The sequence below is a fragment of the Strongylocentrotus purpuratus genome, unplaced genomic scaffold, assembly GCF_000002235.5.
Source record: "Strongylocentrotus purpuratus isolate Spur 01 unplaced genomic scaffold, Spur_5.0 spur5_scaffold_6, whole genome shotgun sequence".
Classification (NCBI taxonomy): Eukaryota; Metazoa; Echinodermata; class Echinoidea; order Camarodonta; family Strongylocentrotidae; genus Strongylocentrotus; species Strongylocentrotus purpuratus.
The window spans coordinates 13399900-13413363 of record NW_022145612.1 but is presented as its reverse complement, the minus strand read 5'-3'; the positions used below and the strand labels follow the sequence as shown (position 1 = coordinate 13413363).

Here is a 13464-nt window from a genome sequence, read left to right as displayed (position 1 = left end):
AAATGCCTTCATATTCTAAATATGCATGTAACATCGTAAAAATCGGGGGGCCGGCTTTTTACGCCACGTGTTCGTGTAGTCCCATATACATCTTTCTGTGTACAGTGCTTGTAACTTTACCAAGACTTGGCCAAATTTCTTATCATTTTGACGATTCCAGAACCTTGCAATACACACAAATTCTTATATGCTAGACGATCAACCTTTTCTGGTCGGTTCCACACCGTTTCTTTCACAATGCAATCGCATGACCAGAACTCAACTTCATCTTTAATAAATGCGTTAAAATATGATTTCTGTAATTACTAATTTAACGGTACTTGATTTTCTATAATGAATTATTTGGATACTTAAAGATTTAAAGGTAATACAAAGTTTTAATACAAAGGTTGGTAATATCTGTTTTATGCCTGCTTCTTTCGCAAATTGAGGATATCTTCGTCATCCTCTTTATGTTACCGTATCCATTTCACTGAAATAAAACTTTGCATTCATGATATCTTGGACATCACTATTTATAATGCTTCTAAACATTTTCATAACAAATTGCTCTCACTTTGAGTATTTTACTTCCTCTACACTTAACTTCCAAATATGAAATAACATACTGGTAATGTTATAGTTCGAGTGGCGTCCTCGAAAGAGAACACACCTTATTTGGGTGATAAAGATCATTGACTTACATCTTTGAAGGAGCCAGGAGTTGTGAGGATGATATAGATAGCATAGATTGGGACCCATTGCATAGAAACGATGGCCATCATCCATCCGATGATCTCACCCCAGACAGGGTAGTAATAGTCCTCACCGTACTTGGCTGGTTGATAGTCAATAAGACTGAACAAGAAGATACCCTATAAGTAGAGAGAGAGAAAAAGAGCAATGAACATAATTATCCCACTCGATTCTTCCATTTATCCACCAACTAATACCTACTATTACAACCAAATAAAAAACAAGTTGTCAAAGACAGGGAGACGTGAGTATCTCTTAAAGTTACATTTTGAGAAAACTTAACCATCAAGTAGAAGGTAACGGGACATTTTCGAACTATCCCGGTGGTTCGGAAAAACTACAGGGGTAAACCGAAAACATGATATTTTTTTTTCCAATGGGGTGGGGTGTATTGAGAACAACTCTTTAAAATCCAGTAAAACATTGCATGACGGATGAAGAAATATAAAGAGGCGCCATTTGCTGACGTAGGACTCAGTCAGCGACTCTCTGTGGTCTTTGACGCGCCGTTTGAGAGTTGCATGGTACAAAAAGTGAATGCAAAATGAACAGATAAAAAACAAGGCTTGAATTACAGGTGCATGCACTATATAATGCCTTCATAGGTTTTGATTAGTGCAGGTAGTGACATAATCGGAATGACTTATCGTGTTCAACAATCGCTGAAAGCCCGCGAGGCGTTACTTCGATGGTGTCATTATACCTGTGCTAATCAAGCTTGTGAATTAAATTAGCACATACGCCTGTAATTCAAAGCAAGGTTTTCTTGATTTCTTTTACATCTGCTTTTTGAAATGATACCACTCTACATGGTGCATCAGAGACCTCCCAACTCTCTGACGCAGTCCGTCCCACGTCAGACAACGACGCATCGTGCACAGCCGACAAACACGGGAGCGTGACATAGACCTACCATGCTGATAGCCGGGGTAAGAGCGGCCCAGGATAGGGGCCAGTACCAGCCGGGGGTAAAACCAATACTCGTGCTTATCCTGTTGTAGAAGTTCTTGATGCCGTAGCCGTAGGACACTGACGCACATTCCCAAAAGGCGACCCACAGTAAGCAGATACCGCTCGCACCATAGGAGTCCATCAACTGGAAAAAGTACATCCCACCCTGCCATGAAGAAAACAAAGTTAAGAATGAGTTTGAGCATGTTTATGAAAGAATACGAACGTTTGGAAACATGTTATTATTTTTCTTTTTTAAAACAAAAGTATGATTACTAAATTAACGAGCATTCATAAAATGAATCCCCAAACACAGAATAATCAGGGTACATCCAAAGATAGATGGTGGTGGTATTGTTGTTGTTGGTGGTGTGCAGGTAAGTGTGTGTGTGTGTGTGTGTGGAGGGGGGGGGGGGGGTTCTTCCATCAATAAAACTTCTGTCGGCTTAAAAAAAGTTTATGGACGCCGTTCAGAAATCATATATGTTTTCAAAATCATTATACAGTGAATTCGCTCAGACAAAATTTGAGGACCCTCTTTTCCATGGTATAACATTTTGCTTTTCTGTTGGCAAACCAAACTGTTCAAGCAAATCACAGAAAGACTCATAAAGCCTGATTAATGCACTAATATATCCATAGCTTATAACTTTCAATTTCCAAAAATGTTTCTTTACCTCTGTTACGCAAAGAAGACCGAGTAGGAAATCAACGAAGCAGAAGATGGCGAGGAAGACAGAGCGGTTCTTGCGGAGGCCGTATTGTGGGAACTCATCCATCAAAGAGGTGGCAAGTCCTTCAACTACACAGAACTATAAATGAAGAAGTTAATGAATAAATAAATTAATTGGAATTAAGAAATCACTAGATGATTGGTGACATGATGAACAAGTATTAGTAATGACTAATGAATGCAAGTAAGCAAGATGACGGTCGCATGATTGTGTTTTCAAGCCTAGACTACGCTGGTGTACTTATGACTTTTCCCCATGTTCAAATATTTTAAAAGAGACAGACGGACCCTGCACGGAATGTTAACAGAATTTTAAAACGATCTTAGCGTTCATCTTTCATATACGGGTAATTGGTTGGGGATGTTCTTTTCGTTTTATCGCCATTCCAATATAGCGTTTACCGGAAGACACTTCGAATAAATACTTTGATTCAAACAACAAAAATCATATTCAATTTCGAGAAGAGGTAACAAAAAAGAACATCATAGCTTCTAAATAGTCAATTGTGTCAAATTTGAATATCAACGGGCGAATATCCGATAAATAAAAATTGTTGATTGCGATTGAGAAAGAAACTACAATGGCGAAAAATGGAGAGAAAAAAAAGAGAGAAAAAAAAGAGAAAATGAACTACGCAAGATAGCGAGATGGGATGTAAAGATGGAGCTAGTATCGCCTACTCCTTGATCTAGGTGACCATCTACAAGCAATTTTGAACAAACATAAATCTTAAATTGTACCCGCTCAATTAGTCATTTATTTTCTTTAAAAAATAAAATGTAGAGCAGAAAAAAATGATGATATGTTCAGTGTACTGGTCAAACAGAAGACACCCTACAGAAGACGTAGCTAGACTGGTAATAAAATATGATCTAAAAGAAAGTGATGATGTGAATAAGAAAATATGGGAGAGAGAAAAGAAAGAGATAGAGAGGGGTGATAAATAAATGAACAGGTAAAGGGGGAGGGGGAGAAAGAGAGAAGGGGGGGGGGGGGGGGAGAGAGCCATAGAGGCAAACATAGACATCGAGGAAGATAATAATATTGCGAAGCTACATCAGCATGCGAATACATGACATTGCAAACATACAAAAGCGTGTGAGTAATCATAAATATCTATCTCTGTGATTCAAATGACTCGATCATTAAAAAAACAAAGCAACAATTTTCTTATTGGATGTAATAATCAAAATTAGTGTTATTTCTTGAATATAACCACCAACAATGTACATGTTCACCTCCTACGTCGGCCGCTGCGTTAGTCAGCTATTGGTTAGATATAGAGCTCTAAAATAGGGGAAGAAAAATGTACATAATATTATCATATACGTTAATACCATACCCACCAGCTAACCAAAACTTCCCATTGTTTTGAAATGAAAGCATTCCAATAATATTCATCCCAATTTATATTTAATCTCTTTATGCTTCATTTATTCATCTGGTGCCGTCCCAGGCAGGCCGTGTTTGTCGGCTTTGCACACTTTAAATAAAATCTCTGTGCTTCATTTAAAATTAAATCTTGTATAAAAGAGTGAAGTATATTATTTCTCTTATCCTTTTTGTCAGGTCTTTTTATATAGTTTTGATTTTGGAAGAAATATCTTCGGTGGCTCTTTGCCCAATGCTCATCATTTCTATGAAATCTGTATTTTTAAAAGAAAATATCAAACGAAATTAAAAAGTTAACAAGTTCAAAATCATTGAAGGAATACAAGGCTTCATTATCCGTGCAATTTACACTTATAATTTATGAATTTTGGATATCCACCCTCCCGAAACAAAAGTTCCAATACAAAATACAAAAAAAGAAACGCCACACAAAAGAAAGCAGTTTATTTTCATATTTAACCAATTGTCATCAAAGAAAGGTGCTTGCACAGATCCGCAGGTGTCCCCCAAAATATAAATTTGAATTTTTTCTTTATTTTTGCATTTACTGTAAAAATTGAATAAACAATTATAACTTCTTTTGGCATGGCTATGCAATGGTTTAATCAACATTCATGGTAACTGGTGTTTTTCCACACAAACCATTTTGATATTGCTCATTTCTTCTCAATTCAAGCACAGACAGAGTCCTGCGTAATCCCTGCAAACACCTTGTATTTTATCATGCAGAGTGTGGCAAAGCCAGAAATCACGAGTGAGGGATCTAATTCGAATTCCGACGGCCATTTTCGTAAAGTTCGATATTCATGTATGCTTCTTTCCTGAATTCCCATTATAAGGGTGACTCTTGCTCCAGCGACAATTGTTCCGTGTGTTCTTCCGCTATAAATGATATGCATTTAGGGCTACATTTTGGTTTCAGGTTAAGGTTAGTGTAAGGGTTAGAGTTAGGGTTGGTTTTCGAGTTAGGGTCAAGGTTGGTTATTTGGCCAAGCGTTTAAGGAAGGTGATCGGTTAGTATACAAATAATACACAGCAAAATGATGTGTATTATTTTTTTTATAAGATTATGGTTTTTTATTCTTTATAAAATGATGTTTTATAACATAATTTTAATAATGACCGATCATTACCATTGTATAATGACCGGTCATTATCCAAATTACGCGTTAGGCAAATAAATGCCTGGTCACGTGTACGCTTTCAACCAATCATTTGATTAGGTTCCACGTCATCATCTTACAATCTAGGATAGTAACTGGGCAGCAAGTATCGCCGGAGCATGCGTATTAGAACCATAATGTATTAGTCTACGCACATGCCGCTTTTGATCCTTGGATAACGCCCGGTCCCGTGATTCCGACAAAACTAAAACGTCACTTTTTATCGATAATTGTGTGTAAATTTATTTTATATGGTTTAAAAACATTATTGGAAATTCATCAAAAAAGATGATTGCTTATACTACCGGTATGTTAAATTTTTTTTTTTTCTCGTTTGAATTTCTCTGTCTGTGAGTGAGTTTTGTAAATATATATTTTGGGATACCTATCATAACAATAAGTAACATCTGATACGCGGGACCGGGCCTTATATCTTGTCAGGTTTAGAGCTACCCTTGAAAATCATTATGCCCGCTGCATAAGAAGCATCATTTATTTTCAAATGTGTTATTCCCAATGCAAATTTACGGCAACAATTTAACACTTTCGTCATATTGCATTACAATTTTGTATGTTTTCACTCTGGCATGCATGGTGCGTCAAAAACCATGTTGGTTTCTGACGGAGTCATACGTCAGGCAAATGACGCCTATCGTGCAGCGGGCATTAGATGTTTTTATACAAGCAAAATAATGTGATCGACGCATCAAAATGGCGCATGAAAATTGGAGTTTTCTGCAAATGCTGTGAGACATGATGTTTAATCATACATCCATTTGAACCAAGATCCGATTTTGAAGGATGATTAAAATACTGACATACATAGGAGAGAAACTAGAATTTCCGAAAGATACGTCCGTTATTTTTTACTTCTATAGTTCTCTTCAAAACAAGAGATACTTCCGTTTTTATTGTGCAAACTCTAGGAGTTCAATAAAGCATCTGTATTGCGCTCGTTTCATGGATTGAATAAAAAGTCTCTTTCATCAGTATTTGAAAAATTCTTTCAAAAGGATATCGGATCAAATGGATGTTAATAACTGTTGTTTTTGCAAAAGCTCCAATTTCATGGCCACAGATTCCTTACAGTAACAAAGTACCTCAATTTCTGAATTTTTTTGTATGGAATAAACGTGAGAAAGAAGCATACATGATATCGGATTCGATACGGAAATGGTTTTATTCCATTGTGAAGATAATTATATGGATTGCTATTTAGGTACATAACTTTCACCCAAGAACTATGCTCGATTTGACACCAACCATAGATTACTATGCCCAAGGATATATTGAAAGCATGAAGCCTGCTAAGTTAGACAACCGATGTAGGTGCCTTCATTTGAGTTGAAGATATAGGGCAGCAGATAACTATAGTTTAATACTATGAGATCATACCTTCCTCCCATTTTAGGGTGTACTTCATATTTCTGTGTATTTTGTAATCCATATAAATGTCATCTCAACAAATTTTATCTATATTTTGAGATGTAATTCACACCATTGCCACGACTAATGCGTTTTGACCGAGCTTCTCTAGCAATGATTATCACAGGGCTCAATACATTCTTTTGGGTAAACGGTTATTATGGCTTTTTCTATTCCTATTTTCTTTCCCAGCATCGTGATTTCTGGCTCCATCCATTAATTAATATAGAAGTGTCTATACAAAACTCGAACAAGGGACCCACCTGACTATCGAGACCAAGCATGATCAGCATAGCAAAGAAGATGACGGCCCACGCTGGTGCACCAGGCATGTAATACACAGCTGTTGGGTAGGCGACAAACGTCAAACCGGGCCCTGATAGATAGACAAGGTAGACATAGACAAAATATGAATTATAGCAGAAGAAATATTAGAAGAAGAAGAAGAACGAAGTAATGATAATGATGAATTAATGATGATGATAATAATATGATAACAATGATATTAATAACAAAGACAGAAATAATAGTTATAATAAAAGTAGTAATACTGATACTGATAATGGTTAATGATGATGATGACACCTCTGTATTATACTCTACTATTATTACTACTAATACTACACAACTACTACCACTACCACCACCATCACCACCACTATACTACTACTATACTACTATACCACTACCACTACTACTACTCCATCGTACTAATAACTACAAAATATTAAGAAATGCAATGCAAGTCTAAAGATATGTATAGGTGTTTGTGTGGTTGGGGGGGGGGGGGGGTGAAAGAAGGCTTTCAGTGCTGTCGAAAAATGAATTAGGTCTAGCCATAATTTCAAAAGAAAAAATTGTCTGTCAGCGAAATCGATTTTGTCTTCCCAAATAACTTCACCGTCATCAAATATCTTGTCATAAAAGTCGCAACACAAACGTATTGTTTTGTTCAGTAAATTTAGTCATAATTATTATAACACCAATCCTTTGAGTTCAAATTCAATCGGACCAGTTTTATGGCACAAAAAAAAAGAATAAAACGAGGCAAGACCAAAGTCTGTTACACGGACGCTACAATAAAAAAATATATTGATAAAGGGAGAACAAATTTGGACACTTAATGGTAATGTTCGATATAATACATTTACCCACGGATAACTGGAGAGGGCGATATTAAAGGTAAGCTGTTCGAATCTTTGAGAGAGCAATATTGCCTCCATGCAAGTGTCAGTATGTATGTTTAATACTTTCCATTGGCCCAAATATTGCCTCAGAAAATTAATTGGAAAAGAAAAGAATTGTACACGGTGACAAAAAGGTTAAGATTTAACCGTTTCTAAAACTGTACTGTTTAGACAATAATCATGCGTATTATATCATATTATTATGGATGGGGCATGAAACCAGCACCAGCAAAGAATATGTGGTTTTGAAAACATATTCCTTTCTATTAAAAAAGAAAGATATATTTCCCCCATAGCCGATAGGAGTGTGCAAGGAGTTATTAGGCTGAAGCCTGCAACTCTTTGGTGCGTGTGTAGGTCCGCATGTGCGTGAGTGAGGGTAGGTTTGTGTGTGTGCGTGGGAGGGAGGGGGGGGGGGGTAGAATGACCCTCTTGTCATGTCCACTTTTTAAAGTTAAAACTCATTTTATACATGAAATGGGAGAAAAACTCCCCCACGACGGGAAGATGAAATGCATTTGACAAGCAGTTTTTACACGTTTGTCACTTTTATATAACACAAACAACTTGATTGTTGACCCTTCTCCTTAGCTCCTGTTCAAATATATCTCTCGAAACAGGGTAATTCATCATTTTCGTTGACTTTTGGACAACGATTTGCCTCCCTTTTTAGTGGACCTAGTATTTGTTTTGAGTGCTCACAATGCGTGATTATTCATACTAAGAACGTAATGTCAAGATAAGAACATCATATAATATGAAATCACAACTATAAATTTATCCAAAATTGCCCAGATTCTACTGCCTCATAAAAAGTGTTACCTTCTATTAAAAAACGTTTATTTGACTTTAAAACAAAATTTAAAACAAAATTAGCTATTAACCTAATTTATCAGTTGGTTAGATTGCAGTATAAAGATATAATAAAATATATTTCATATCGTATATATTATATAATATACGTGAACAAGTCTAAAAAAGGCGATCAAAGAAAGACAAAATTTGCTGATAGCTTTAATTAAAGAAATTAAAAAAAGGAATACAATAATGACATAAGATACTGCAACTCTATACTTTCGCCACCACCACCGCCACCACAACCACCACTGCTGCTACTTCTACTATTCTATTACTACTACTATACTACTACTATACTACTACTACTACTACTCCTACTACTCCTACTACTACTACTACTACTAATGCTGCTACTGCTACTACTACTACTACTACTACTACTACTACTACTACTACTAATACTAATACATGTACTACTATATGTACTACTATTTCCTCCACTACTGCTGATGCCACTACTTCTACAACAACTACTATTACTACTACTACTATTTTATGTACTACTACTAGTACTACGACTACTCATGCTGCTGTTAATACTACTACTACTATTTGTACTAGTACTTTTATTACTACTACCTCTTCTTCTTCTATGCTTATGTTATATTTTAATCAAATGTTGTTGGCTAATAAGTAATAACGTGTATTTTGCATACCTTCATCTACGACCTCTGACACAGGAACACCTTGTTCATGTGCCATGAAACCCAGGATAGCAAAGATGACAAATCCAGCAAATAAACTGGTTCCAGCATTCACAACTCCTACCACAATAGTATCACTGTAAAGAAAGAATATCATATCATGTTAATGAATCTTTGGTTTAATGTGGAACATTGTGTCTCACTTTGTTAGGTTTGTGATTTGGTATAGTTATAACATTAACAAAAGAACATAATTTTATTATGCAAACGACCTAATATTTTGCTATGAATGTATTCTGCAGAGGCGCCTTGTAAAGCAGGCACATCGTGCATGGCTTTTTAAGCGACCGTCTTTCAAAGGAGACATTGATGAAAAATTTATGTTTACGAGAACAATTTCCAACATTTTGGTGTTCATATATAAACCGCATTTCAGAGATTTGAAATCGAATTCTATACTTACATAACAGAATTATTTCTAATAGGATTGTAACTTCCAAGAGATATAAGCGAGCCTATTCCAACACCATATGAAAAGAAGATTTGTGTTGCCGCATCGATCCAAACCTGCAGAAAAATAATTTTTAGAAATTTGAAAGGGAAGGGTAAAATTAAATAAGTGTATTATGAAATTCAAAATGATATACGATTTTTGTGTACTTATACTGAAAATGAAGTTATTAATTATTCTTAATAGTTGCAAATTAATGGTTGAATTCTCATACAAACAGTTTGCAATTTCCCTCTCACTAAAGGCCACATCTTTTCTATATTCACTCAGCATTATACCATTTACCATTAAAGTTGAATATCTAGAAAATATTTTGATTGCATATAGAAATAACAGTGTCACACAACAGTGATTTATCCATAAATATATAAACTGGGGAAGATGTAGAACATAGATCAAACTAAAAGCAAGTTATATTCATCTTTCTAAGGATCGGGAGCTTCAAAATGGGGCGGTGGGGACGTACGCCTGCAGGGTGGCTGCATGGTATGCTTGATACCACTGGTGTACTGATGGGAGGGGGGGGGGGCAGTTGCCCCCAGATAAAATTCAAAGGTGGTGTATTTCTTATTCGATACCAGTGACTTACAAATGTTGCTGAAATGACATGATTTTCCAGGGTTTTTTTCTCACTTTTTTTGTAAATTATACTTTTTTTTCTCAGCCCCCCCCCCCGCTTGATACGCCACTGAATAAACCTCTAAAAACAAAATTCATGCGTTCACACTCACTGTTGGTGTCTTCAGACGGTCCCAATCAGGATTGATGAAATAATAGATACCATCAGAAGACCCTGGTAACGTTAGACCTCGGATCAAAAGTGCGAGCAGGATGACATAGGGAATTAAAGCTGTGAAATAAACAATCTGAAAAAGAGAGTGAAAAAAGAGATGAATATTAGTGTTAATCAAATGGACAATCAAAATAAGAGATAGATAAAGAGTAGTGTTCATCCTCAAATTCTAGGTAATTTTTGAAGGATTAACAATGGTCGAAAAATCCCCATAGATAGTACCACTATAGCAGATTAACAAGTCAACGCAAAGCGTAGCATCCCCTCGCAGGGTACAAATTGCCTATATACATCAGAACATTGGACTATACTATTATATTCCTAGGCAAGGAAGTTAATCACATTTTCACATATAGAATAAGGTGTTTTTGCATATTTAATGAGCTATGACCTTTTACTTTTGACCTACATACTCAAAAATCGAACTTAGGCTGTAAATATGTGTTTTGATACCATGTACCTTCATATTAAATTTCATTAAAATTCGTCAAACATTACTCAAGTTATCGAATGGAAACCAGATTCGCATATTTAATGAGCTATGACCTTTGACCTACATACTCCAAACTCGAACTTAGGCTGTGTTTTGATACCATAAACCTTCATATCAAATTTCATTAAAATCTGTCAAACAATACTAAAGTTATGGATCAGAAACCAGATTCGCATATTTAATGAGCTATGACCTTTGACCTACATACTCAGAAATTGAACTTGGCTGTGTTTTGATACAATGTACCTCCATATCAATTTTCATTAAAATTTGTCAAACATTACTCAAGTTATCGAATGGAAACCAGATTTGCATATTTAATGAGCTATGACCTTTGACCTACATACTCCAAACTCGAAATTAGGCTGTGTTTTGATACCATAAACCTTCATATCAAATATCATTAAAATCCGTCAAACAATACTAAAGTTATGGATCAGAAACCAGATTCGCATATTTAATGAGCTATGACCTTTGACCTACATACTCGGAAATTGAAATTAGGCTGTGTTTTGATACCACGTACCTTCATATCAAATTTCATTAAAATTTGTCAAACATTACTCAAATGAAATGAAAACCAGATTCGCTTATTTAATGAGCTATGACCTTTGACCTACGTACTCTAAAATCGAACTTAGCCTGTATTTTGATATCATGTACCTTCATATCAAATATCATTAAAATCCGTCAAACATTACTGAAGTTATCGATCGGAAACCAGATGTGTATTTTTTGGCATATTTAATGAGCTATGACTTTTGACCTACGTACTCCAAAATCAAACTTAGCCTGTATTTTGATATCATTTACCTTCATATCAAATTTCATTAAAATCCGTCAAACATTACTGCAGTTATCAATCGAAACCAAATATGTTACGGACGCACACACGGAAGAAAGGAAGGACGGACGGCGGCGTTACTATATCCGCTCCGACTTCGTCGGCGAGGGGATAATAATGTGTAAGTAAAAAAAAAAAGGCAATACTGGATAAATCGTAGAGTAAAATGGTCAATTGATAATTGTAAATTAAAATGTCATTCTATTCATTTGATTTATAGTACTCTCCACAGCACCACCGTTATCACTATCGCCACACTCATCATAATCACTATCATCATCATCATCATCATCATCATCATCATCATCAAGCAGCATAACAACTATCTAAAAATTGAAAGTTATCCATACCTTTCCTGTCTGTTTAACACCTTTCACAATACAAAGATATGTAAGGATCCAACCTAGCGCCAAGCATCCTACCAGATCCCATCTTAGACCTCCAATATTATCAATACCATCACTGATGCCTAAAACTCGGTTCCTATGGAAACAGAAAACCAATACACAACGGCTTGATTAAAAACGTCTGGTATTACAAACAATGCGGTCAGAATTCAATGAATATAATATGAACAGTGGGCGGGATAGTTAAACAGAGGATTGTGGATAAATTGGAATTCTCAGCCATACGGACTTGCAGAAAGCTTGGTCATTTGAATCCGAATGATATGAACTCGATTCTAGTCAGAAATCTGCTTTGTTCAGTTACATTACACAAAATCTTGTCTCTAATACTAGTAATCATTTTGATGTGACATTCAAGAGGAAAGCAAGATCTCGTTCATAATTGATTCTGTGACAACTTGTCTTCAATTTCTCTTTTTTCGAAATCCCTTCAAGGGTTAACGAGAGTTCAACTGGTGAGAACTTTCATGGCGGTTCTGTACTTATGTTACACATATCTTGTTTCAAAGATAGAGGTTCACAAATTGGACGAAGTTATAGATATGTTTGATAATATAACTGTTTGACTGGTAAATTTCTATTTAATAAATATTTAGTGAATAAAAACACAGCAAAACATGCTTTATGCAATATGAATATCAAACACAGAACAAATATCTAAAGGAATGGTAAATTTGTTTAGTTCACAATCGAATTCATATATAATTGCGATTCTCTCGTTTTAGAAATCTGAGACAAATGATTTGCTTACTCCCAGAATTGTTGAGCCGGTGACTCTCCTTCTGTCTTATTGATAAATGTGCCATTAGATGTGCAAAAGAAACCATCGGGAGCCGAACAATTCGTCTGATAAATTGGATCGTTACAGAAGAAATCGTTCCACTCGTTGTCACAGTCTCCCCATACGAGCTTCGTACGGAAGGAGTAGAAGAAGTAGAGGAGAGACCAGGCAACGATCACGATGTAGTACGTATTCAAGATGGCCGAGATGGTCGCTCCAGCAAAGCCCACACCTTTGAGTGATGTTATCAAGAAGTTAGTTTGAATCAATTTATTTCAGACTTTCAATTCAAACAATAGTATTTGTACTAACAAGGTTAACAAAGACATGACAGGCCATATGCAAGTTACTTCTACGTGTAAAATTCAACTTTCTCTTATTTTGAAAAATACAAATTTAAATTGGTTACATTTAAAGAATGGGAAGAGAAACGAAACTGCAAAAAAATTGAACTCAACCATATATATTATATCTTAATTATCCTGAGAATTGATGAAATCCTTCATAGACTTGATACCGGTACTGTTCCATTTCCGTACGCATTTC

At 35.7% G+C, this 13464-nt stretch overlaps 1 protein-coding gene across 1 annotated transcript in view; it reads right to left on the bottom strand.

Annotated features, from left to right (window-relative positions):
* LOC578952 (sodium- and chloride-dependent GABA transporter 1) overlaps positions 1–13464 on the bottom strand; it is a 34523-nt gene that overhangs the window by 2956 nt on the left and 18103 nt on the right. Inside the window, exons 3-11 of the mRNA XM_779088.5 lie at positions 12889–13150; positions 12081–12213; positions 10332–10466; positions 9553–9656; positions 9102–9226; positions 6664–6776; positions 2364–2498; positions 1649–1852; positions 684–854 (exon numbers count right to left, since the gene is read on the bottom strand). Of these exons, the coding sequence (XP_784181.3) occupies positions 684–854; positions 1649–1852; positions 2364–2498; positions 6664–6776; positions 9102–9226; positions 9553–9656; positions 10332–10466; positions 12081–12213; positions 12889–13150 (1382 nt within the window). The remainder of the gene's footprint in view (positions 1–683; positions 855–1648; positions 1853–2363; positions 2499–6663; positions 6777–9101; positions 9227–9552; positions 9657–10331; positions 10467–12080; positions 12214–12888; positions 13151–13464) is intronic.